This window comes from Balaenoptera musculus, chromosome 6 (genome assembly GCF_009873245.2).
Source record: "Balaenoptera musculus isolate JJ_BM4_2016_0621 chromosome 6, mBalMus1.pri.v3, whole genome shotgun sequence".
In the NCBI taxonomy this organism is placed as follows: domain Eukaryota; kingdom Metazoa; phylum Chordata; class Mammalia; order Artiodactyla; family Balaenopteridae; genus Balaenoptera; species Balaenoptera musculus.
In genome coordinates this window covers 77,429,896-77,456,331 of record NC_045790.1, presented here as the reverse complement: position 1 = coordinate 77,456,331, position 26,436 = coordinate 77,429,896, and the positions used below count along the sequence as shown (strand labels likewise).

The 26,436-nt window shown below is 40.2% G+C and overlaps 2 protein-coding genes across 2 annotated transcripts in view; one reads left to right on the top strand and one right to left on the bottom strand.

Annotated features, from left to right (window-relative positions):
• The window catches only part of LOC118896379 (heat shock protein 75 kDa, mitochondrial-like), a 74,675-nt gene extending 63,627 nt beyond the window's left edge, over positions 1 to 11,048 (top strand). The window contains 2 exon segments of the mRNA XM_036854154.1: positions 9,566 to 10,547; positions 10,550 to 11,048. Of these exon segments, the coding sequence (XP_036710049.1) occupies positions 9,566 to 10,547; positions 10,550 to 10,968 (1,401 nt within the window). The 3' untranslated portion in view covers positions 10,969 to 11,048.
• LOC118896380 (spermatogenesis-associated protein 31D4-like) overlaps positions 1 to 26,436 on the bottom strand; it is a 210,364-nt gene that overhangs the window by 121,602 nt on the left and 62,326 nt on the right. The window lies entirely within an intron of this gene.

Sequence of the window (26,436 nt, the reverse complement as noted above, 5' to 3'; positions counted from 1 at the left end):
GGATCTACCAGCCCTACATGATCCAAACTGTTGCTATTCCCATTACTCACTATGATCTTGCCATTCTGGTCTTCTTTCTGATCCTTGAACACACCGAGTTCTTTCCCATTTCAGAGCTTTGCACATGCTCTTCCCTTTGCCAGGAAGGTTCTTCTTTGTCTTGTCTCATGACTGGCTCCTTATCTTTCAGACCTCAGCTCAAATGTCACTCCCTCCAAGGGTTATTCCCTGGCCTCCATTTCTAAAGAACCACTCTCCCTTACATGCACTGGCATGCCACTCTACCACGTCACTGCATCATATTTCCTTCATAGAACTTCCCTCTACTCAACATTATTTTGTTACTTGTTTATTGTCAATCTTTCCTTCTAGAACGTAAGCTCCATAAGAAAGGTCATGTCAATCCAGCACCTATAGTAGAGCCCAACACACAACCACATAGCAGGCTTTCAAACCTGTGGAATAGTTGTAGAATGATACAATGTGGAATGAATGAAGGATTGAGGCATTTACTGTAAGTAGCTCTAGATTTTCAGTCAGAATGCAACACAACCTTGGCTAAGTCAACCTCAATTTCCATATCTCTAAAATGTGGCCAAAAATGTTTACTCTGCTTATGCTTTAGGATTATCATGAGACTTTGATTCTTCATTCATTCATCATCAAATATTTCCCAAGTACCTTCTATGTGTTATGTACTGTGCTCATTGCTGTGTTCACAGCTATGAATAAGAAGTTGAGTCTAGTGGCTGAAACAGTTATGTTTAGAGGCAATTACGAATGGTACGGCTATTATAAAAAAGACCAAGCACAGGGTGCCATAAGAGCACATAGGAGAGGTACCAAATTCATCCTCAGGGAATCAGGGAAGGGTGAGTATCAGTGGAAATCAACTTGGCAAGGAGAAGGCGGGGAGATCGGTAGTCAGAGAAAGAGAAAATAGTCTAGACAGAGGAAACAACATGTGCAAAGGCCCAGAGGCAAACAAGGACAGGGCATATTGATGAACTGCATGTCACTCAGGATGGCTGAGACTAGAAAGAAGGAGTGGTGGTAAAATTCAAGGCTAGAGCTCTAAAGAGAGTCCAGGTCACGATGGGCCTATGCACCAGCATGGACAGTTTGGAGAACTTTGGCAGGACCAAAACAAAGGAGGCAGTGGTAAAGCGGGGAGGGTGATTAGGGCATGCCAGAGATGAGTCTGGAAACAGGGAGAAGCCCAATCAGAGAGAATTTTGGATGTCACGTTTAGGAGTTAGACTCTATGCTACAGGTGATGGGGAGCTACTAAAGAGCTTTAAGTGGGGCAATGGCCACTCCAGCATGGAGAAAAATTGGAGCAAGGCAAAATAAGGGACTCAGAGTTGTTCATTAAACCAAGTGAGAAGTAATGGGTGGCTTGAATTAAGAGTGATGAGGGTGATGAATCAAAGAGATACTTAGGAAAGAGATCTGATGTGACTGTCAAACCATGTTTGGAGGGGGGCGGGGATCAGCACGTTGAGGGATTCCACTGGTAAGTCTTTATTAACAGCAGTCTTCCTAACTCAGTGAAAAGAGAATTAATGGATAGAATTTCCTTAATATTAAGATCTTGTATACCTTTTTCCTAAATTTTGGATTCTGTTCCTGATTATTTATAACTACCTGGCTCAAAAGAATTCTATGCTTAGTGATTGTTTGAGATGGGGGTCAAACCAACAGAAAGCAGACTCCAAGACAGTTTAGTATGCTGGATGTTTATTAAGGAGTGTCCTTGGGATCAACACTTGTGGAAGGTAAGTGGACACAGGACTGGATGAGGCAGAAATCGAGCACAGTATGGGCCCCATGACAACCCTGGACAATCTCACAAGGAACTCTGGAGCTAAACTGGCCTCCAGAGTTGTCCCATGCTGGACCGAAATGGCCAGTCCTTAATGCTCATCTCAATCAGTCACTGGATATAGGCCACCCCGAGAAGGGCATAACTTTAAGGAAGGCAGTTTTCTGCAGGTGAGGTAATCCCTGAAGGGGCTAGTAACTAAGGCTGTCCACAGATCACAACCCCGGCAGCTGAGTCAATAGGTTCTTCATTGAAGGGAGATCTGGGCAGGGGCACCTGCCTATCACAAGGTGATTATAAGTCTGTTATTTCAATACATCAAGGCCTTCGGGGGACACCCTGACTGCTCAGAAATACGCCACCCTGAGCAAGTGTGAGAACTTCTTCCCTTCCTACATTCTTTTAACACGCATTTATTGAGTATATTTTTTTGTGTCAGGCACAGTGTTAGGCATTGGGTCAACGGTGAACAACACAGGAACAGCCTTCATGGAAATGATAATGTAATGAGGGAAACAGTTTTTTAGTAAGAAAAATATTGTACAGTTAAACACGGTACTTTCCCAAAGAGGATGAAAATGAAAGGAAATGGAAAACGTGGGTAAATGGAAGGAGTCTCATTACACAGAGGGCCCAGGGAAAGCCCCTCTACAGGCCACCTACATTCCTTGGCTTGTGGCCCTTTCATCTTCAAAGCCTCCAATGTGGCATTTTCTGACCTCTGCTTCTGTCCCTTATCTTCTCACTCAGACTCTATTTCTGTCCCATTCATGTTAAAGGCCCTGTAATTACCTCAGGCCCACACAGATAATCCAAGATAATCTCCCCATTGCAAAATCCTTAACCTAATTACATCTGCAAAGTCCTTTTGCTATGCAATGTAACATATTCACAGGTTTTGGGGATTACAGTGTGGACAGCCTTGGGGGGCCATTACTCAGCCTACCACACTCAACTTCCTCATCTTTAAAATGGGTATAATAATAGGACCACCTCATACATTTGTTGAGAAAATGAAATTCAAATCAAATGCTAAGAGTGCTGCCTGGCGCAAAGAAAACCCTCAATAAATGTGAGCAGCTATTTGGATCATGTGGATCTCTTTATCTATGCTATCCCCTCCATTGCTAGTGTTTCTGCCTTAGTTCATTGAACTCCTCATTTTAACTTTCCATAATCCCTCCTCATTTTAACTTTCCATAATCATCTGCTGTCTTCAGTTTTGCCTCCTTATACCCACATCCCTAGACCCCCACCTCCCCACCCTCCATACCACCACCAGAGGGGAACCACAGTGATCACATTTCATTGATTCATTCACTCAGTGACGACGTATGGGTGTCCATTTTGAACCATTCACCTGCCATGACTGTCTCCATGGCCAATTCCTGTGTCAGCTGGACATCTTGAGCCAGGTATTGAGTCTTGTTTATCTATTTACCCCAGCATTTTACAGTGCTGAGCTACAGTAGGTGCTCCATAAGGCCAATTGAATGAGTTAATGAATAGATGGATCTAGTTAAAGCACTCTATAGTTCTATGATTCTATAAGGGTAGGAGCCCTATTAAATTCTCATCACAGGAACACATTTGAATTATTTTTAAAGCAGCTGAGGTGCTGTAAAAATTTATGGTGGGGCTTCCCTGGTGGCGCAGTGGTTGAGAATCTGCCTGCCAATGCAGAGAATACGGGTTCGAGCCCTGGTCTGGGAAGATCCCACATGCCGCGGAGCAACTGGGCCCGTGAGCCACAATTACTGAGCCTGCGCGTCTGGAGCCTGTGCTCCGCAACAAGAGAGCCCGCGATAATGAGGGGCCCGCGCACCGCGATGAAGAGTGGCCCCCACTTGCCACAACTAGAGAAAGCCCTCACACAGAAACAAAGACCCAACACAGCCATAAAAAAATAAATAAATAAATAAATTAAATAAAACCCAAAGTTAAAAAAAAAAAAAAAAAAAAAAAATTTATGGTGGAGCTCAGTGCATCCTGGAAAGCATATCTGTGCCTGCACACCTCCAGAGGCCTCCTTAGCCAGAACTGCACAGGGACAATGGGGCGGAGAGGGCATCTGGGTAAACTGTCAAACAGGTAGGCTTTGGAGCAGATGCTTCTTTGGAGATTTTAGAAAGGAGAATCAAGTGACCCTGTGATGTGGCTACTATTTTGGTTAAGATATATTTTCTCTCTTTCAGTGTAATCTCATTTCTTCTCCACCACCACCAAAAAAAAAAAAAAAAAACCCACATAAGATACTGAGAAGGGCCCTTCTCTATGCTTCCCATTCAAGAGTGCCTGCCAAACCAATTAATACCTCCTGAATGTTATCTCCCTGCTATGTTAATGTTATGTTAATAAATGCAATTAAGATAACATTCAGGAGGTGTTAATTGGTTTGGCAGATGTACATGAATAAGAAGCACAGATATTTTGCTTTCCCTATTTATGGAGGCAGGAAGTGACACAAAGTTGGACAAAAGGAAACTTAATTTGCCTCGTCTCTTTTGATACCCCTTAGGCCTTTTCTGTTAAGTAATACATGGGATTCTTAAAAATGCAAATTTAGATGGTATTACAAAGATGAAGCGATTGTCAAATGTTGCAGAAACACTGAAATTGTCTTTGGCCACAGGAATTAACTACATGGTGTTTACTCTCTTTAAAACACTATATATGCCATATATGCTATATATATATATATATATATATATATATATATATATATACACCACACATACACATACATACACACACTCTCTCAAAAGTGTCTATAGCATATATGCAAATAAGCTCTGATGTTAATCTATGAAGCAGATTGTTTCACAGGACTAACACCTAGACTATTCTTGATGTAATTAGGTATTTAATATATTCCAGTGACTTAATGTTCTTTTATTCTAACTTACAACAAGATGGCAGCTTTTACTTTCTATGCTTAGAAATCACATATATATATGCTAATGTACCTTACTTAGCAAAACAGAGGTTTTCTCTGAAATTTATACAAATGTATTTGTATAAATATTTGTATAAATTTGTGTAGTCTTGAAGCAAAGAGATGTTACATTGTATTACCATCAAGGTCACTGTGTTCATTTCTGGAACCTGGCATTTGCCAGCACATCACATGGCCTTTGGCAGACTTAGTCTTCCCAGGACCTTATTAGGACACACCTATGATAAGAGCCCCTCTAAGAGCTGAGATCTGAGAGCATGTCAGAGCACAGACCCATTAGGGTTCCTTCCAGTCCTGGAGGGCAAATTATCAGAGTCTACTTTGTGAACCAAATGGGCAGAACTAAACTAAAACATTAGTCTTCAACCTGGACTTCAAAACAAATTGGAAGTACATTACCTCAATTCTAAGACACCATCTTCTGTAAAATGCACCAACTCTTTTTTTTTTGTTTTGTTACAGTATTGCTTCTTTTTTTTTTTTTAATTTTTTTATAGCTACTTTATTTATTTATTTATTTTTGGCTGTGTTGGGTCTTCGGTTCGTGCAAGGGCTTTCTCCAGTTGCGGCAAGCGGGGGCCACTCTTCATCGTGGTGCGCGGGCCTCTCATTATCGCGGCCTCTCTTGTTGCGGAGCACAGGCTCCAGACGCGCAGGCTCAGTAGCCGTGGCTCACGGGCCCAGCCGCTCCGCGGCATGTGGGATCCTCCCGGACCAGGGCTCGAACCCGCGTCCCCTGCATTAGCAGGCAGATTCTCAACCACTGCGCCACCAGGGAAGCCCCGCACCAGCTCTTTAATAAGGGTTTTCCAGAGGGGGAAACAGGAGAAGAGGAAAGAGAATGAAGAAAAGGAGAAAGACCCCATTAAATTTTATATTTACTACAAGATCGAAGTCCAATTCCAGAAATGCTAAAATGTGCCTCTCAAATTAAAGAATATCAGGCATCCCCTAGAAATACAGGTAACAGTACGTAGCTAGAACATAGCCACTGCTTTGTTTCCAGTGGATAGTTTGGAGCCAATATCTGTTGCATAATTCCAGAAAGCTTACCAATCCTTTAGAAATACATGCATGTTTCTTTGCTAAATGCCCATCTGCAGCCCTTAACTGTCCCTTCATCACTTTTTGCAACGTAATTTCCTTGGACCTTACATATAAAATAATGGGACTGTTCCTAGCTTTCATCTGTGAGTATGGTAATTTCTTAAGTGATAAAGGGTCACTACTGCTCTCCAGTGACAACAGCTGAAGACTTATGAAATACTCTTCTAACCTGTGTGCGAGTGTGCACAAATATGTGATAGAATCATTGTGGTTCAAATTCTTTAGGTTTTAGAATCTTGGCTCCCCTCCAGCCTAAGGAGGTGGAGGAACACTCCTGACCTCAGTGACACTGACTCAGTGTTTTGGGACAGTCCCCACCGTGGCTCTAGGCTTTGGTTGACTCTGGCATGGCAGTGAAGTCTTGACACAGATTTGACTGAGAAGCCATTTCTAGATGAGTCCGCGTACCTTTGAGGGGAGGGTTGCTCACAGTGGGCACCTCTAGGCACACTGCCCCAAGAGCTCAGAAGGCTGCTCAAAGATGGGATCATGCAATAAAGTCTCATTCTCAAAGCAGTGTACTCTGACCCAGGGTTGGCAAGCATTTTCAGTTAAAAAAAAATAAAAGCAAGTTATACTCACTTTAAATTATTCCTCGGTAAAATTATTGCATTTATACTATGTGGCAGAGATTGCAAATAGATTATATCTAAGTATAACAGGCTGAATTGTGTCCTTCCAAAATTCATATGTTGAAGCCTAACCCCCAGTACCTCAGAATGTGACTTTATTTGGAGATAGGGTCTTTAAAGAGATGATTAAGCTAAAGTGGGGCCATTAGGGTAGACCCTAATCCAATCTGACTGGTGTCGTTATACGAAGAGGAAATTTGAACACACAAAAGAAGCACCAGGGATGTACATGCATAGATGAAAGCCCACATGAGGACACAGCAAGAAGCTGGCCATATGCAAGCCAAAGCAAGAAGTCTCAGAAGAAACCAAACCTGCCAACGCCTTCATCTTGGACTTGCACTCTCCAGAACTGTGAGAAATAAATTTCTGTTGCTGAAGTCATGAAGTCAGTGGTATTTTGTTATGGCAGCTCTAGGAAACTATTACACTGAGTGATTGCTCTTGGCTGCCTTAAGCACAATGTTAGAAAGGATTCTGGAGTGGCAAACATGGGCATGGGAAGAGGAGTAGTAGAACACGTGCCAATTTAGCCATCCTTACTCCATGGGGTGGAACTGAGAAGCTTGACTACCTGTAAAATGTTTATTGTCATTCATGACACATGGTAACCAATGAATAATTTTAGCTGTAAATATTATTAAGTTTAAACATTTCTTCAATGAATAGGTCATTCAATGAATAGTGTGTAAATCTTCAACGCACAGGATATTTGGCCAGTGAGAATAATATCACACACGCACACACCCAATTTCTTCAGGGTGCTGTAGTCAACCATTCTACCCCTAAGCATGGAAAACCACTGCTTTTTTTCCTCCCTCCCTGTAGCTTCAGCTTATCCAGAATGACATATAAATGGAGTTGCATCATATGTAACTTTTTGAATTTGGCTTCTTTCATTTAGCAGAATGACTTTGAGATTCATCCAAGTTGTTGCATGTAACAAATAGTTCATTCTTTTTATGCTGAGTAGTATTCCATTGCACGGGTGTACCACAGTTTGATTATCCATTCACTCATTAAAGGACATTTGGGTTGTTTCAGATTTGAGCAATTTTGAATAAAGCTGCTACAGGTTTTTGTGTGAATTTAAGTCTTCAGTTCTTTAGGGTAAATACCCAGAAGTGGGATAGATGGATCATATGGTAAGTGTATGTTTAATTTTATAAGAAACTGCCAAGCTGTTTTTCAGAGTGGCTGTACCATTTTGCATTCTCATAGCAATGTATGAGAGTTTCAGTTGCTCCACAACTTCATCAAGACCTTGTATTGTCAGTTGTTTGTTCTTAATTTTAGTAATTCTAATAGGTGTGTAGTTTATCTCATGATTTTAATTTGTCTTTCCCTAATGGCTAATGCCTAATGATGCTGAGAATCTTTCCATGTACTTACTTGCCATCAATATGTCTTCTTAGACGAAGTATCTGTTGAAATTTTTTGCTTTTTTGAAAACTGGTTTGTTGTTTTCTTGTTGTTGACTTTGGAAAGTTCTTTATATATCCTAAGTACAAGGCCTTTGTCAAACATATGATTTGCAAATATTTTCCCCCAACCTGTGACTTGTTTTTTCATTCTCTTAACAGTAACTTTGACAATGTCTGTCTTTAACTGTGATAAGTTTAATTTATCAATTTTTCTCATATAAATCTTGCTTTTATTATATCTAAGAATTCTCTACCTAACTCAGGCCCACAAAGATTTTTTCCCAGGTTTTCTTTAAAAGTCTTATAGCTTTATGTTTTGCATTTAGTTCTGTTACCCATTTTGAGCTAATTGTGTACAAAATGTGAAGTACAGGTCAAGGTTCATTTTTTTTTGCACATGGATGTTCAGTTGTTCAGCACCATTTATTTTTTTCAGTCTCTAAATATTTTTTTTTATTGGAGTATAGTTGCTTTACAATGTTGTGTTAGTTTCTGCTGTACAGCAAAGTGAATCAGCTATACGTATACATATATCCCCTACATTTTGGATTTCCTTCCCATTTAGGTCACCACAGAGCACTTAGTAGAGTTCCCTGTGCTATACAGTAGGTTCTCATTAGTTATCTATTTTATACATAGTTATCAATAGTGTATATATGTCAATCCCAATCTCCCAATTCATCCCACCCCGCCTTTCCCCCCTTGGTGTCCACACATTTGTTCTCTATGTCTGTGTCTCTATTTCTGCTTTGCAAATAGGTCCATCTATAACATTTTTCTAGATTCCACATATATGCATTAATATACGATATTTGTTTTTCTCTTTCTGACTTACTTCACTCTGTATGACAGTCTCTAGGTCCATCCACGTCTCTGCAAATGGCATGATTTCGTTCCTTCTTATGGCTGAATAATATTCCATTGTATGTATGTACCACATCTTCTTTATCCATTCCTCTGTTGAGGGACATTTAGGTTGCTTCTGTGTCCTGGCTATTGTAAATAGTGCTGCAATGAACACTGGGGTGCTCAGCACCATTTTTTTTTAAATTTTTTATTTATTATTTATTATTTTTATTTTTGGCTGTGTTGGGTCTTCGTTTCTGTGTGAGGGCTTTCTCCAGTTGCGGCGAGCAGGGGCCACTCTTCATCGCGGTGCACGGGCCTCTCACTATCGTGGCCTCTCGTTGCGGAGCACAGGCTCCAGACGCGCAGGCTCAGTAGTTGTGGCTCACGGGCCCAGTTGCTCCGTGGCATGTGGGATCTTCCCAGATCAGGGCTCGAACCCGTGTCCCCTGCATTGGCAGGTGGACTCTCAACCACTGCACCACCAGGGAAGCCCTCAGCACCATTTTTTGAAGAGACTATCCTTTCTCCATGGAATTGCCTTTGTATCTTTTTCAAAACTCAACTGACCACAATTCTGTGAGTTCATTTCTCAAGTCTCTATTGCATTCCATTCATCTGAATGTCTATATTTTCATCAATATCTCACTGTCATAATAACTGTAGCTTTACAGTAAGTATTGATATCAAGTAGTAGGAGTCTACCAACTTTGTTCATTTGCAAAATTTTATTGGATATGCACCTTTGCCTTTCCATATACATTTAAAAAATCAGTTTGCAGACACGGCTCGCCAGCTGTGGACGCTGCTGCTGTGGGGCTGCCGGCTGCAGGCCGCGGCACTGGCGGCGGCCCGGGGAGGACAACCAGTTCTGTGTCCTCGGAGGCCCCCAGCCCAGTCCTGGAGTCCCAGGCAAAGCCTGGCTTCAAGCTCCCACAATGGACGGCCGTTCAGCTCCCAGGCTACTGAGGAGCGGAAGGAGGAGCCTCCGCACTCCCTCAGCGGCAGCTCGGAGACCGTGCAGGGTTCTGCTTCCAAACATGAGCTCCAGGCTGAGACAAAGAAGCTTCTGCACATCGTTGCCCGTTCCTTGTACTCAGAAAAAGAGGTGTTTATGCAGGAGCTGATCTCCAACGCTAGCGACGCCTCGGTAAAGCTGCGTCATAAGCTGGTGTCTGAAGGCCAGACGCTGCCAGAAATGGAGATTCACTTGCAGACTGACGCCGAGAAAGGCACCATCACGATCCAGGACACTGGCATCGGGATGACACAGGAGGAGCTGGTGTCCAACCTGGGAATGATTGCCAGGTCGGGGTGGAAGGCCCTTCTGGACGCGCCTCAGAGCCAGGTGGGGGCCAGCAGCAAGATCATCGGCCAGTTCGGAGTGGGTTTCTACTCGGCCTTCATGGTGGCTGACAGAGTCGAGATCGAGATCTATTCTCGCTCGGTGGACGCGGGCAGCCCTGGGTACCAGTGGCTTTCAGAGGACTCTGGGGTGTTTGAGATCGCCGAAGCCTCAGTAGTAAGAACCGGGACCAAAATCATCATCCACCTCACGGCAGACAGCAGAGAGTTCACCAGCGAAGCTCGGGTTGGAGATGTGGTGACAAAATACAGCAACTTTGTCAGCTTCCCGTTGTACCTGAACGTAAGGCGCATTAATACCCTGCAGGCCATCTGGCTGATGGACCCCAAGGATGTGGGCGAGACGCAGCACGAGGAATTCTACCGCTACATCGCTCAGGCCCATGACAAGCCCCCACCCTGCACTACAAGACGGACGCACCTCTCAACATCCGCAGCATCTTCTACGCGCCGGAATCGAAACCAACCATGTCTGACGTGAGCCGGGAGCCGGGCTCCAGTATCTCGCTGTACAGCCGCCAGGTCCTCATCCAGACCAAGATGGGGGCCGCCCGCCACTTCCTGCGCATGCAGCAGCTGGCCGTGCCCCCGGAGGAGCGCGCTCAGCTGCTGCAGCCCACGCTGCAGATCCACCCCAGGCACACGCTCATCAAGAAGCTCAATCAGCTGAGAGACAGCGAGCCTGACCTGGCCCAGCTGCTGGTGGATCAGATCTACGAGAACGCCATGATCACAGCGGGGCTCGACGATGACTCGGGACCCATGGTGAGCCGCCTGAACCACCTGATTGTCAAGGCCCTGGACCGACACTGACAGCTGTGAAAGCCCCAGGTCCTCCTGCAGTGTTAGGGCTGCAGGAGAGGGGACAGATGGAACCGTGGGACAAGGTAGCCTGAGACAGTCACGGGGGGCGGGGGGGGGATGGGGACAATGACCCAGGAAGGACTGGATGCTGCCGATGAGAACACCTGCTTTTGAGCTTTATTTACTTAAAAAAAAAATCAGTTTGCCAATAAATGCAAACATACTTGCTAGGATTTTTATTGGAATTGGACCAAATACATAGATCAAAAAGAGGAGAATTGACATCTTAAGTATACTGAGTCTTCTAATCCATGAATAGTCTTCTTTTTATTCATTTTATCAGTGTTTTATAGTTTTAAGCATAGAGATCCTGATAAATTTATACCCAAATATTTATTTATTGATTTGGGGAGCTATTGTAAATGGTACTTATTTTCAATTTTGGTTTCCAATTGTTTATTGTCATTACAGGCATACTTCAGCAATATTGTGGGTTTTGTTCCAGACCAACCAAGTCAAATGTCGCAATAAAGCAAGTCACGTAATTTTTTTGATTCCCAGTGCATATAAAAGTTATGTTTACACTATCCTGAAGTCTATTAGGTTGGCAATAGCATTATGTCTAAAAAAACAAGTACATACCTTAATTTTAAAATACATTAGTGCTGGGCTTCCCTGGTGGCACAGTGGTTAAGAATCTGCCTGCCAATGCAGGGGACACGGGTTCTAGCCCTGGTCCACGAAGATCCCACATGCTGCGGAGCAACTAAGCCTGCGTGCCACAACTACTGAGCCTGTGCTCTAGAGGCCGCAAGCCACAACTACTGAGCCCTTGCACCACAACTACCGAAGCCCACGCACCACAACTACTGAAGCCCATGCACCTAGAGCCCATGCTCCACAACAAGAGAAGCCACTGCAATGAGAAGCCCGCACACCGCAACAAAGAGTAGTCCCTGCTCGCCACAACTAGAGAAAGCCCGTGAGCAGCAATGAAGACCCAACACAGCCAAAAATAAATAAATGAAAAATTAAAAATAAATAAATAAAAATACATTAGTGCTAAAGAATGCTAACCATCATTTAAGCCTTCAGCAAGTCTTAATAGTAACATCAAAAATCACTAATCACAGATCACCGTAACAAATATAATAATGAAAAAGTTTGACATGTTGTGAGAATTACCAGAATGTGACACAGAGACATGAAGTGAGCAAAAAATGGCATTGATAGACTTGCTCAACACAGGGATGCCACAAACCTTCAATTTGTAGAAAACGCAGTATCTGTGATGGACAATAAGTGAAGTTCAATAAAACAAGATATTCCTTTATATAGGAATACAATTGCTTTTTGCATTTTAATCTCATAGCTTGAGACCTTACCAAACTCACTTTTAAGTTCTAGGAGCATTTTTGTAGATTCTTTGAGACCTTCTTCTTAGGCAGTAAAGTCATCCAGAAAGTTTTATTTTCCATTCTGAATGCCTTTTCTTTTTCTTGCCTTGTTGCACTGGCTAGGAGTTCCATTATGAATGTTGAGTAGAAGTGGTAGGGCAGACATCCTTACCTCATTAAATATAATGTTGGCTACAAGATTCTATAGATATCCTAAATCGTGTAAAACAGGTTCCCTTTTATTCCTAGAGTACTGATAATTTTATCATGAATAAATGTTGAATTATATCAAAAGTTTTTTCTGCAAGTATTAAAATAATCAAGTGATTTTTCTTCTTTTGCCTGTTAATGTAGTAAATTACAATAATAAATTGACTGTCAAAACAACCTAGCATTCCCAGGATAAACCTATTTTGTAGTAATGTATTACATTTTTACATATGACTGGATTCCATTTGCAAATATTTTGTTGAGAATTGGAGCATCTATGTTCATGAAGATCTATAGTTTTCTTGTATTGTCTTTGTTTTGGTATCAGGTAATTCTGGCTTCATAAAATGAGCTGGGAAGTGTCCTGCCCTCTTTTATTTTCTGGAAGAGGTTTTATATAATTGTTATAATTTCTTCCATAAGTGTTTGGTAGGATTCACCAGTTAAATGACTTGGGCCTGGAGTTTTCTTTCTAAGAAAGTCTGTAACTACAAATTAAATTTCTCTCATAGAAATCAAACTATTCATGTAATTTATTTCTTCATGAATTTTGTAATTTCTGTTTTTCAAGGAATTGGTACATTTCATCTATGTTGTCATATTTATGGACATAGAACTGTTCATAGAATTCCCTTATTACACTTTCAGTATCTCTAGGGTTTGTAGTGATACCCTCTCTTTCGTTCTTGAGATTGGAAATTTATGGCATCTCTCTCTTTCCTTTTCTTGGTCATCTGGCCAGATGTTTATCTTTTTTTATTATTATTATTTCAAAGAACTAGATTTTAGTTATATTAATTTTCTCTAATGTTTGTTTTCAATTTCATTGATTTCTGTTCTTTGTAATTTTCTTTTTTCTGCTAGCTTTGAGTTTAGTTTGTCCTTTTTTTTAGTTTCTTAAAGTGAAAACATAGGGACTTCCCTGGTGGTGCAGTGGTTAAGAATCCACCTGCCAATGCAGGAGACACGGGTTCGAGCCCTGGTCCAGGAAGATCCCACATGCCGCGGAGCAACTAAGTCCGTGTGCCACAACTACTGAGCCTGCACTCTAGAGCCTGTGAGACACAACTACTGAGCCCGTGTGCCACAACTACTGAAGCCTGCACACCTAGAGCCGGTGCTCCAAAACAAGAGAAGCCACCGCAATGAGACACCTGTGCACTGCAATGAAGAGTAGCCCCCGCTCACCGCAACTAGAGAAAGCCTGCGTGCAGCAACGAAGACCCGACACAGCCAAAAATAAATAAATAAATTTAAAAAAAAAAAGTGAAAACATAGATTATTTATTTGAGGCCTTTCTTCTTTTCTAATGTAAGCATTTTTAGCACTATAAATTTTCCTCTAAGCACTGTTTTAGCTGCTCAGATTTTAATATGTTAACTTTCATTCAGTTCAAAATATCTTAAAATTTCCTAGGAGGTTTCTTTGACCCATGAATTATTTAGAAGTATATTTTTAGTTTCTAAATATTTGGAGTTTTCCATATATCTTTCTGTAATAGTAGTTTAATTTTGCTATGACCAGAAAACATACTTCATATGATCTCAATTCTTTTAAAATTGTTCAGGTTTGTTTTATGGCCCAGGATATGGTATATCTTGGTGAATGTTCCTTGTGCACTTGAAAAGAATGTGTATTCGGCTGTTGTTGTGTTTAGAGTTCTACAAAAGTCAAATAGTTGATAGTGTTGTTCAGATCTTCTATTACTTGCTGGTTTTCTGTCTACTTGTATTGATTACTGAGAGGATTTTGAGGTCTCTAAGTATAATAGATTTGTACATTTCTCCACTCAATTTTATCAGGTTTTATTGTGTATCTTGAAGCTCTGCTTTTAGGTGTACACTATTAGGATTGTTATATCTTCTTGCCAAGCTGACATTTCTTATCAGTATATAACGTCCTTGGTATTTTTCCTTGATCTGATATTAATAAAGCCACTCCAGCTTTCTTTTTATTAGTATTTATACTGTATACATGCTTGCATTACTTTGTTTTAAACTTGTCTATATTCTATAGTCCATTCTCTATGTCTACATCTTTATTCCTGCCCTGCATCTAGGTTCATCAGTACCATTTTTCTTTTTTAGATTCCATATATATGCGTTAGCATACAGTATTTGTTTTTCTCTTTCTGACTTACTTCACTCTGTATGACAGACGCTAGGTTCATCTACCTCACTATAAGTAACTCAATTTCGTTTCTTTTTATGGCTGAGTAATATTCCATTGTATATATGTGCCACATCTTCTTTATCCATTCATCTGTCGATGGACATTGAGGTTGGTTCCATGTCCTACCTATTGTAAACAGTGCTGCAATAGAACACTGTGGTGCATGTCTCTTTTTGAATTATGGTTTTTTCAGGGTATATGCTCAGTAGTGGGATTGCTGGCACATATGGTAGTTCTATTTTTAGTTTTTGAAAAAATCTCCGTACTCTTTTCCATAGTGGTTGTATCAATTTACATTCCCACCAACAGTGCAGGAGGGTTCCCTTTTCACCACACCCTTTCCAGCATTTATTGTTTCTAGATTTTTTTGACAATGGTCATTCTGACCGGTGTGAGGTGATACCTCATTGTAGTTTTGATTTGCATTTCTCTAATAATTAGTGATGTTGAGCATCTTTCCATGTGCCTGTTGGCCATCTGTATGTCTTCCTTGGTGAAATGTCTATTTAGGTCTTCCATCCATTTTTTAATTGGATTGTTTGTTTTTTTGATATTGAGCTCCATGACCTGTTTGTATATTTTGGAGATTAATCCTTTGTCCATTGTTTCATTTGCAAATATTTTCTCCCATTCTGAGGGTTCTTTTTGTCTTGTTTATGGTTTCCTTTGCTGTGCAAGAGCTTTTAAGTTTAATTAAGTCACATTTGTTTATTTTTGTCTTTATTTCTGTTACTCTAGGAGGTGGGTCAAAAAAGATCTTGCTGTGGTTTATGTCAAAGAGTGTTTTTCCTATGTATTCCTCTAAAAGTTTTATAGTGTCTGGTCATACATTTAAGTCTTTAATCCATTTGGAGTTTATTTTTGTGTATGGTGTTAGGGAGTGTTCTAATTTCATTCTTTTACATGTAGCTGTCCAGGTTTCTCAGCAACACTTATTGAAGAGGCTCTCTTTTCTCCATTGTATGTTCTTGCCTCCTTTGTCGTAAATTAGGTGCCCATAGGTGCATGGGCATATCTCTGGGCCTTCTATCCTGTTCCATTGATCTATATTTCTGTTTTTCTGCCAGTGCCATACTGTCTTGATTACTGTAGCTTTGTGGTATAGTTTGAAGTCAGGGAGCCTGATTCTTCCAACTCCGTTTTTCTTTCTCAAGATTGCTTTGGCTATTTGGGGTCTTTTGTGTTTCCATACAAATTGTAAGATTTTTTGTTCTAATTCTGTGAAGAATGCCGTTGGTAGTTTGATAGGGATTGCATTGAATCTGTAGATTACTTTGGGTAGTATAGTCATTTTCACAATATTGATTCTTCCAATCCAAGAATATGGTATATTTCTCCATCTGTTTATGTCACCTTTTCATCAGTGTTTTATAGCTTTCTGAGTACAAGTCTTTCACCTCCTTAGGCAGGTTTATTCCTAGGTATTTTATTCTTTTTGTCGCAATGGTAAATGGGAGTGTTTCCTTAATTTCTCCTTCTGATTTTTCATTGTTGGTATATAGGAATACCAGAGATTTCTGTGCATTAATTTTGTATCCTGCAACCTTACCAAATTCACTGATTTTTCTAGTAGTTTTCTGGTGGCATCTTTAGGATTTTCTATGTAGAGTTTCATGTCATTGGCAAATAGTGACAGTTTTACTTTTTCCTTTCCAATTTGTATTCCTTTTATTTCTTTTTCTTCTCTGATTGCTGTGGCTAGGACTTCCAAAACTATGTTGAATAAGAGTGGTGAGAGTGGACATCCTTGTCCTGTTCCTGATCCTAGTGGAAATGCTTTCAGTTTTTCACCGTTGAGTATGATGCTTGCTGTGGGTTTGTCATATATGGCCTTATTTTGTTGAAGTCGGTTCTCTCTATGCTCATTTTCTGGAGAGTTTTTATCATAAATGGGTGTTGAATTTGGTCAAAAGCTTTTTCTGCATCTATTGAGATGATCATATGGTTTTTATTCCTTAATTTGTTAATGTGCTGTATCACATTGATGAATTTGCATATATTGAAAAATCCTTGCATCCCTGAGATAAATCTCACTTGATCATGATGTACGATCCTTTTAATGTGCTGTTGGATTCTGTTTGCTAGTATTTTGTTCAGGATTTTTGCATCTATGTTCATCAGTGATATTGGTCTATAATTTTTTTGTGATACCTTTTTCTGATTTTGGAATCAGGGTGATGGTGGCTTCATAGAATGAATTTGGTAGGGTTTCTCCCTCTGCAATTTTTTGGAAGAGTTTGAGAAGGATCAGTGTTAGCTCTTCTCTAAATGTTTGATAGAATTCGCCTGTAAAGCCACCTGGTCCTGGACTTTTGCTTGTTGGAAGATTTTTAATTACGTTTTCAATTTCATTACTTGTGATAGGTCTGTTTTTATTTTCTAATTCTTCCTGGTTCAGTCTTGGAAAATTGCACCTTTGTGAGAATTTGTCCATTTCTTCATGGTTGTCCATTTTATTGGCATATAGTTGTTTGTAGTAGTCTCTTATAATCCTTTGTATTTCTGCAGTGTCAGTTGTGATTTCTCCTTTTTCATTTCTAATTTTATTGATTTGCATCCTCTCCCTTTTTTTCTTGATGAGTCTGGCTAAGAGTTTATCAATTTTGTTTATCTTCTCAAAGAACCAGCTTTTAGATTTATTGATCTTTGCTATTATTTTCTTCATTTTTATTTCATTTATTTCTGCTCTGATATTTATGATTTCTTTCCTTCTACTGACTTTGGGTTTTCTTTGTTCTTTCTCTTGTTGTTTGAAGTGTAGGGTTAGATTGTTTATTTGAGATTTTTCTTGTTTCTTGAGGTGAGATTGAATTGCTATAAACTTCCCTCTTAGAACTGCTTTCGCTGCGTCCCATAGGTTTTGGGTCGTCGTGTTTTCGTTGTCATTTGTTTCTATGTTTTTTTTTAATTTCTTCTTTGATTTCTTCAGTGATCTCTTGGTTATTTAGTAGCGCACTGTTTAGCCTCCATGTATTTGTGTTTTTTACAGGTTTTTTCCTGTAGTTGATTTCCAATCTCATAGTGTTGTGGTCAGAAAAGATGCTTGATATGATTTCAATTTTCTTAAATTTTCCGAACCTTGATTTGTGATCCAAGATGTGACCTATCCTGGAGAATGTTCCATGTGCACTTGAAAAGCAAGTGTATTCTGCCACTTTTGGGTGGAATATTCTATAAATATCAATTAGATATATCTGGTCTATTGTGTCATTTAAAGGTTGTGTTTCCTTATTTATTTCCTGTTTGGATGATCTGCCCATGGGTGTAAGTGGGGTGTTCAAGTCCCCTATTATTATTGTGTTACTGTCGATTTCTCCTTTCATGGTTGTTAGCATTTGCCTTATGTATTGAGGTGCTCCTATGTTGGGTGCATAAACATTTAGAATTGTTATATCTTCTTCTTGGATTGATCCTTTGATCATGAGGTAGTGTCCCTCCTTATCTCTTGTAACAGTCTTTTTTTTTTTTTTTTTTTTTTTTTTTTATAAATTTATTTATTTATTTATTTTTGGGTGTGTTGGGTCTTCGTTTCTGTGTGAGGGCTTTCTCCAGTTGCGGCAAGTGGGGGCCACTCTTCATCGCGGTGCGCGGGCCTCTCACTGTCGTGGCCTCTCCCGTTGCGGAGCACAGGCTCCAGACGCGCAGGCTCAGTAGTTGTGGCTCGCGGGCCTAGTTGCTCCGCAGCATGTGGGATCTTCCCAGACCAGGGCTCGAACCCGTGTCCCCTGCATTGGCAGGCAGATTCTTAACCACTGCGCCACCAGGGAAGCCCCTTTTTTTTTTTTTTTTATAAATTTATTTATTTACTTGTAACAGTCTTTATCTTAAAGTCTATTTTATCTTATATGAGTATTGCTACTCCAGCTTTCTTTTGACTTCCATTTGCAGGGAGTATCTTTTTCCATCCCTTCACTTTCAGTCTATATGTGTCCCTAGGTCTGAAGTGGGTCTCTTGTAGACAGCATATATATGGGTCTTGTTTTTGTATCCATTCAGCCAGTCTGTGTCTTTTGGTTGGGGCATTTAATCCATTTACATTCAAGGTTATTATCAATATGTATGTTCCTATTACCATTTTCTTAATTGTTTGGGGTTTGTTTTTGTGGGTCTTTTTCTTCTCTTGTGTTTCCCCTTAGAGAAGTTTCTTCAGCATTTGTTGTAAAGCTAATTTGGTAGTGCTGAATTCTCTTAGCTTTTGTTTGTCTGAAAAGTTTTTGACTTCTCCATCGAATCTGAATGAGATCCTTGCTGGGTAGAGTAAACTTGGTTATAGGTTTTCTTTTTCATCACTTTAAGTATATCCTGCCACTCCCTTCTGGCCTGCAGAGTTTCCACTGAAAAATCAGCTGATAACCTTATGGGGATTCCTTTGTATGTTATTTTTTGCTTTTCCCTTGCTGCTTTTAATATTTTTTCTTTGAATTTAATTTTTGTTAGTTTGATAAATATGAGCCTTAGTGTGTTTTTCCTAGGGTTTATCCTGTATTGGACTCTCTGTGCTTCCTGGACTTGGGTGACTACTTCCTTTCCCATGTTAGGGAAGTTTTCCACTGTAATCTCTTCAAATATTTTCCCAGACACTTTCTTTTTCTCTTCTTCTTCTGGGACTCCTATAATTTGAATGTTGGTGCATTTAGTGTTTTCCCAGAGGCCTCTGAGATTGTCTTCAATTCTTTTCATTCTTTTTTCTTTATTCTGTTCCTTGGCAGTTATTTCCACCATAACTGGATCCATGTTTACTTTTAAAACTTTGAAATGTTTTGGATCCCATGTGCACCCATCTTCCATTTTATTCCTCTCCCTTGACCCCAGATTTAAGCCCTAAATTAAATTTGGTGTTTATCACTCCCATACATGTCTTCCTACTTTTACTATATATGTATGTCTGCTCAGGCTGATATAACAAAATACCACAGACTGGGTAGTTTAAACAACAGAAATTTATTTTCTCAAACTTCTGGATGCTGGACACCCAAGATCAAGGCACCAGTAGAGTTGGGGTTTGTTGATTCCTCTTGTCCTGGCTTATAGACGCCCACTTTCTTGCTGTGTCCTACATGGCCTTTTTCTGTGCTTGTGCATGCGCATACTAGATGGGGGGGAGGAGGAGAGGGAGAGAGAGATCTCTAGTGTCTCTGCCTCTTTTTATAAGGATTACCAGTCCTTTCAAATTAGAACTCTACCTTAAAGATCTCATTTAACCTTAATAAATTCCTTAAGAGCCCTATCTCCAAATATAGTCACATTGAGGTGTTAGGGCTTCAACATATGAATTGTAGGGGACATAATTCAATCCATAACAGTATGGATCCCTAAAAATTAATAGAAAGATAGATAGATAGATAGATAGATAGACAGACAAACACTGTGGTAAAAGATGATATAAGCATATATATTTACCTCAACTAATGAAACTTAAGGAAATTGCTATTGGTAATTTTCCATTTAATAGTTGTGCTTTCCTCAACCAAAACCCCTAATTTTATCAATCCTGTTTTCACTAATGTTTCCAAACTCTGAGAAAAATCTGGGTGAGTCTAAGTTACAAAATAGAAAAGTGATCTCTGAGACTTGATAATACACAATGTGATAAAAATTATGTATTTTATATTCTTCATCTTTATAACCATATACCTTAAGTCTCTCTTGTGTGAAACAAGTATTATGTAATTATAATAATTAAAATTAAAATGTTATTTTGAGATGAAGACAAGAATTTTATCTCCTAGCTTTTTAATAAAAAGCGTTTCTTGGGAGTTCCCTGGTGGTCCAGTGGTTAGGACTCAGTACTTTCACTGCTGTGGCCTGGGTTCAATCCCTGGTTGGGAAACTAAGATCCCGCAAGCCACGTGGTATGGCAAAAAAAAAAATAAAATAAAATTTTAAAAAAAGTGTTTCTTTTTGAAAAAAAAATCCTTTATTAAAAATTATGTAGAGAAGAGAAATGTAATTTACAAAGCCTTTTGATTAGTCAAGTTTACTGTAATGGAAAAAAAGTTCTAATCCATATCCAGCACTGGAGCCATCATATTTCCATTTTATAGTCAACTGGATAAATTTTCTTTCATTCTACCTCTCAGAATTTGTCCTTTTGAGGCAGGCAAACAACTCAGCCTTGGCAATACTGTCTCTCATTTAGCAATCTATTTCAGACTTATTCTTGGCAGTTAACAATGACCTCGCATTGCTGACACATTTTCATTGTGTGTGTGGCTGTGTATGAAATGTTGCTATCTTCCTACATTGCTGTCCCCTTTGTTCATCAACCTTGTCTTGTCTGCTACTCTGCCTTGCAGCTCTAATTGTTTTTACTCCTTTGAAACCATCTGAGAAAAGAAGGTCCTAAACGAATAGTCTCCCTTTCCAGTCCTTGCTGCCAGCTTAGAAAATTTCCAGTTTCTTCCTCCCTGAATATTTTTGGTTTTGTTAAGATATTTTTTCTTCCTATCGAGCCTAATCAAGACCTAGGCCCACCCAATCGTCTTCCAGCAGGAATACCCCCAAGGCCTTCGGATACCATAATGGAAGAGCATGAGGTTCTAAATAAGAACACTTGATATAAGTCATAATCCTGCCACTTCCTAGCTAGAGACCCTTGAGCAAATCACTGAGCCACTCTGGGATTCAGTTTCCTCATCTGTAAATATGGGGGTGATCATTATATCTAACTTTTAGGGTTGTTTTAAAGGATTAAATAAATATATATGAATGTTCTTGAGAAGTGTAATTCAGTGATATTGACTTCAGTTCGATAAACATTTGTTAGTAACTAACAGCGGTGGCAAACTCAAAAGACTATAGGTAATGTCAATACATGCAGCAGGCAGGGTTCCATGCATTAGGGAGCAGGGAGAATGTGTGTCTGGAGAACTAGAGGTCACAAGCCTGTCTGAGGAGGATAACCACTGCTCAGTCCCAGCCCACAGTTTGCATCTGCCACATAGTATGGCAGGCCCCAGAAATGCAAAGAAAAATATCTGGTGTGTGGTAGATTTTGCAATGCACTGCCCCATCCCCCTTCAGGAAATGAAGTGCTGTCCCAGCTGCAGAAAGTGCTGTCAGCAGATGGCCTTCAGCTGTCAACCACTGCAAGGATTGCTTCAGCTGCAGAGCTGCCTCTTCCAATGTCATGCCCCTTCCTGGGATTGCCCATGCCAAATGATTAATCAGGTAAGGGATGCCCGGCTATCCCATGCCAATTTAGAACAACTCTGAAAGGGCACTCAGCTCCAGACCTCTTTATGGTGTTGGATGAGGCAGCTGGGTTTGCAACAGGGCTTGATTTCTCCCTTGGCCCACTCCTGCTGCCTTCTCCTTTCCACAGGTGTTCATCCCAAGGGCGCTCCTGAATAAACATCTTGTACACTAAAGTCTGTCTCAGAATCTGCTTCCTGGGGAATCCAACCTGCAATACAATTCTTGAACTAATGAAACAATTTTTGTGGTAAGCTAGGTAGACAGATGATATCAATATCATGTAAGTGCTAGGATAAATATGCACGCAAAAGCTACGGGAAGGAAGGAGGGAGGGAGGATCTAGTTCAACCAAGGGGACTCAAGTTAAGTCTTTCCAGAGCAGACAAGCTTGAGATTACTTTTGAAGGCTAATTAGGCTGTAACCAGATAAAGAAGAGGGAACAGATATTCCAGGTAGAGAAAGAAAAGGCTAAAAGCAAACAGCAAACAGATATCCAAGGAATAGAGACTCGGGTATCCATGAAGGACCACCAGCAACTTGTTCTAATAAAACTTAATAGAATAGAACCTAAAAGAACTAATAGAACATAAATTCTAAACTGGGGATTGGCATGAGATAAAGCGAGAGAGAAAAGTTATAATTTAAGAGCTTGGTCTTGATCCAGTAGATAATTCTTCCTAGCTCTTTGGAACTTGTTCTTTCTTTCCCCCAACAAGCTTTACATGTTGGTCTTTCATGGGACCTATTTTCATTCAATAGGACTGTCTTGAGAAACCTCATCTCTTGACATAATTCAAAATCTAGATATGAACATCCAACTCAAAGTCTCCACTTGAATGGCCTACAAGAACCACAAACTGGATGTGTCCAAAATTGAGTTCATTACCTGATGTTCCTACACCTCATCTTCTTGAATTCCCTACCCCGGTGAACATTAGCACTGTCTACCCAGTTGCGCAAACCAGAGTCCTAGGCATCAGTCTTGATCTCTTTCTCTCCTTCACCCTCCAAGTTCAATCCTTCAATGTCTCCTATGAATAATACCACTTTAATATATTTTGGATCATTCTGTATCTACCACTACTTCCTGAGTTCAGTAAAAGCTCTTAACAACGGGCTAATCTGCCTCCAATTTTACCCCTTTCAAATCTCTTTTCCAAACAACAATAAGAGTAATCCTTCCAAAACACAAATCTGATCATGCCAATCCTCAGCTTAAAGTCCTCTGGGGTCCTCATAATCTTTGAGATGAAGTCCAAAGTCCTTAAAACTCTTCATCATCTGACCAGTGATTTCATACTTTCTGCTTCGCCCACACTATATTACTTTAAATTCTTCCAGCTCTTTATGCTCTCTCTTGCTTTTAGGATGTGCACCAGGTTGCACTCATAGCCTGAAATATCTTTCCCTACCTGTCTCTCCTCCTCTCCTTCCTTTTACCTGATTAACTCCTATCAGCCCTTCAGGGCTAAGCTTAGGTGTTAATTTCTCCAGGGAGTTTTCTCTGCCACTCTTACCCTTATTATGAGATAAGTGCCTGGTTTATAATTCTATCTATCTATACTTACTTCTCTCTACAATTAGATTATAATTGAAGGCAGAGAACATGTCTTATTCATTTCTGAATTTCTAACATTTAGCATAATATATGGCACATAATAGTTTACAATAAATATTTTCTAAATAAATGAATGAATGAAACAGAATTTGATATTTAAATGCACACTCTGATGGCAATGTGGGTCACAGTTTCAAGAGGGAACTTACTAGAGGCCGGAAGACAGGTTACAAGAAGTAGTAATGACCTAAACCAGAAAACTGGGAGTAGAAATAAAGAAAAAAAGGAGTTAGAGAGAGAAATATCTTGGAGGTAAAATGAGCAGAATTGGTGATAGGACATTGGGGTGAGAGAAAGATTGTGGTATAAAATGATTCCTAGATTTCTGACTTGGGCACTAAAATAGTGATACCTTAACTATGAAAATACAAGGGAATAAAGGGCATAAAGATGATGAGTGTGATGAATTCATTCAGGGCATGTTGAGAGTGAGATGCCAAGGGGAGATTCAGGTGGAGTTATTTGGACATCCACCTACAGGATGAAGGGAGGAGTAGAAACTATAAATGGGATGGCCCACAGGAACAGTGAAGGTAAGGAGGTGGAGAACAGTGGGAACTCCAACTTTGCTACCGATTGTGCTGGATCTCTTCCTTTTGCCCCTCCAGATCCACTCTCTGCCCTGCCCCAGGAGACTGACTTATATGGATGACACCAGTGGGCTTCTATGTCCTCTAGTTTTGTTTGGGTTTAGTCAATGTGGGAGACCAAGAGTATATAGAAGGAGAGAGAAGAGTGAAGGCTGGATATTTATTCTCCAGCTTGCTCCCTGCTTCATCCCTCCACCAAATGTCACAGCAACTCTCAGGTAGCCTCTTCAGGCAACCACTTCTCCAGGTTCCAGGAACTGCCCCTTGCCCCATCAGGCCTAGGTGGGCTAATGAAGCCACATGTTATTAGCATGGGCTGTTCCTAAGCCACACATGCTTCATAAACAGCCCCTTCATTAAATTCTCTTCAATTACCCAGCTTGAATATGCCATCCATTTCCTAAAGAGACCCTGAGTGATACATAGGGAATCCTAGAAAAGAAAAGATAAGCAAACTGATCTGATAAATTAACTCTATTCAAGTGATTTAGTGGATTACCTTTCTGAAAGAGTCTTCTCTGAAAACTAAAGGAATAACTCTAACAGTGGGAATTTCAGGTACCTAAGACAAACGAGTAAGTGGTTGGTAGCCAGGATGACTGTAATGGGAAATAACTTGGGAACCCCGCAAATTAAGTTTCAAGGAGGCACCTTCCAAAGGGCTAAATAACTGTACAAATGCATCACTTGTAGGTATCCATGGTGACATGGTATCATATTATAATGAACTTTGTGAGACAATAATGACAGGGGTTACAAATAACTGGGTATAAAATGCTGGTGGGTTTGGGGGAATGGATCTAAAAGTACTACACTCTTGCCACTCAGTGACACCCACCCCACTTGAGTCTAATAGCTGGGCATCAAAATAGAGCAAAAGAAATGTAAGAATATTAGGAGAAATTCAGCTGTCTACTCCACTGGAACCACAGATTAATAATATTTATATATCTTGTTGCATTGAAGATGGGGTTTTGATAAACACATATGGCTTCAACATTATTTTTCTTAAAGCTGGACAATGGCCTTTCTTGAAGCTCCTCAAAATATAATACAGGCCACTGCCGACTCTGCCCCAGTTCTATGATATCTCCTTCCATGTCTGTATCCTCTTGGTCTCTTTACTGCTCCACAGTTGATGACTCACTTTCTACATGAACCCTCTAAAGCAATTCCACTTGACTCAAGGTGGCTATTGTCATAGCTATAAACCCTCAGCAGCCCTTATATTGCTAGCTTGTTTACAGAAAGTGGCCAGATTGCAAATTTAATTTGTTTTTCTATGATTTATCCAATCAATCCTGCCAAAATGCAGGGGGAAAAAATAATGGAGCCTACTCCAGAACAATTAAAACGTCAACACGTTTAGAGACTTAACAGTAATGCAAATATGAAATAGTTTTGATGTTGATATTCAAGTCATTAGAACTTAGTGTTAATCAGGCCATTAGAACTTTGCATAACTTACCAGTTAGCCAAGAAGGGCAGCGGACCCAGGGCTGTGGGTTGCTTATCTCAAGTCAACAATCTAGATCAAATAAAAGAAAAATCCCAAACTTGGCAGTAACCCTAGAGTCCATCTCTTCTAACTTGCTTCTTTTTTTAATAGATCTTTATTGGAGTATAATTGCTTCACAATACTGTGTTAGTTTCTGTTGTACGCCAAAGTGAATCAGCCGTATGCATACATATGTCCCCATAACCCTTCCCTCTTGAGCCTCCCTCCACCCTCCCTATCCCATCCCTCTAGATCATCACAAAGCACTGAGCTGATCTCCCTGTGCTATGCTGCTGCTTCCCACTAGCTAACTATTTTACATTCGGTAGTGTATATACGTCGATGCTACTCTCACTTCACCCCAGCTTCCCCCTCCCTCCCTCCTCAAGTCCATTCTCTATGTCTACATCTTTATTCCTGCCCTGCATCTAGGTTCATCAGTACCATTTTTTTTCAGATTCCATATATATGTGTTAGCATACGGTATTTGTTTTTCTTTCTGACTTACTTCACTCTGTATGACAGACTCTAGGTCCATCCACCTCACTACAAATAACTCAATTTCATTTCTTTTTATGGCGGAGTAATATTCCATTGTCTATATGTGCCACATCTTCTTTATCCATTCATCTGTCGATGGACATTTAGGTTGGTTCCATGTCCTACCTATTTTAAATAGTGCTGCAGTGAACATTGTGGTGTGTGTCTCTTTTTGAATTATGGTTTTCTCAGGGTATATGCCCAGTAGTGGGATTGCTGGCTCATATGGTAGTTCTATTTTTAGTTTTTTAAGG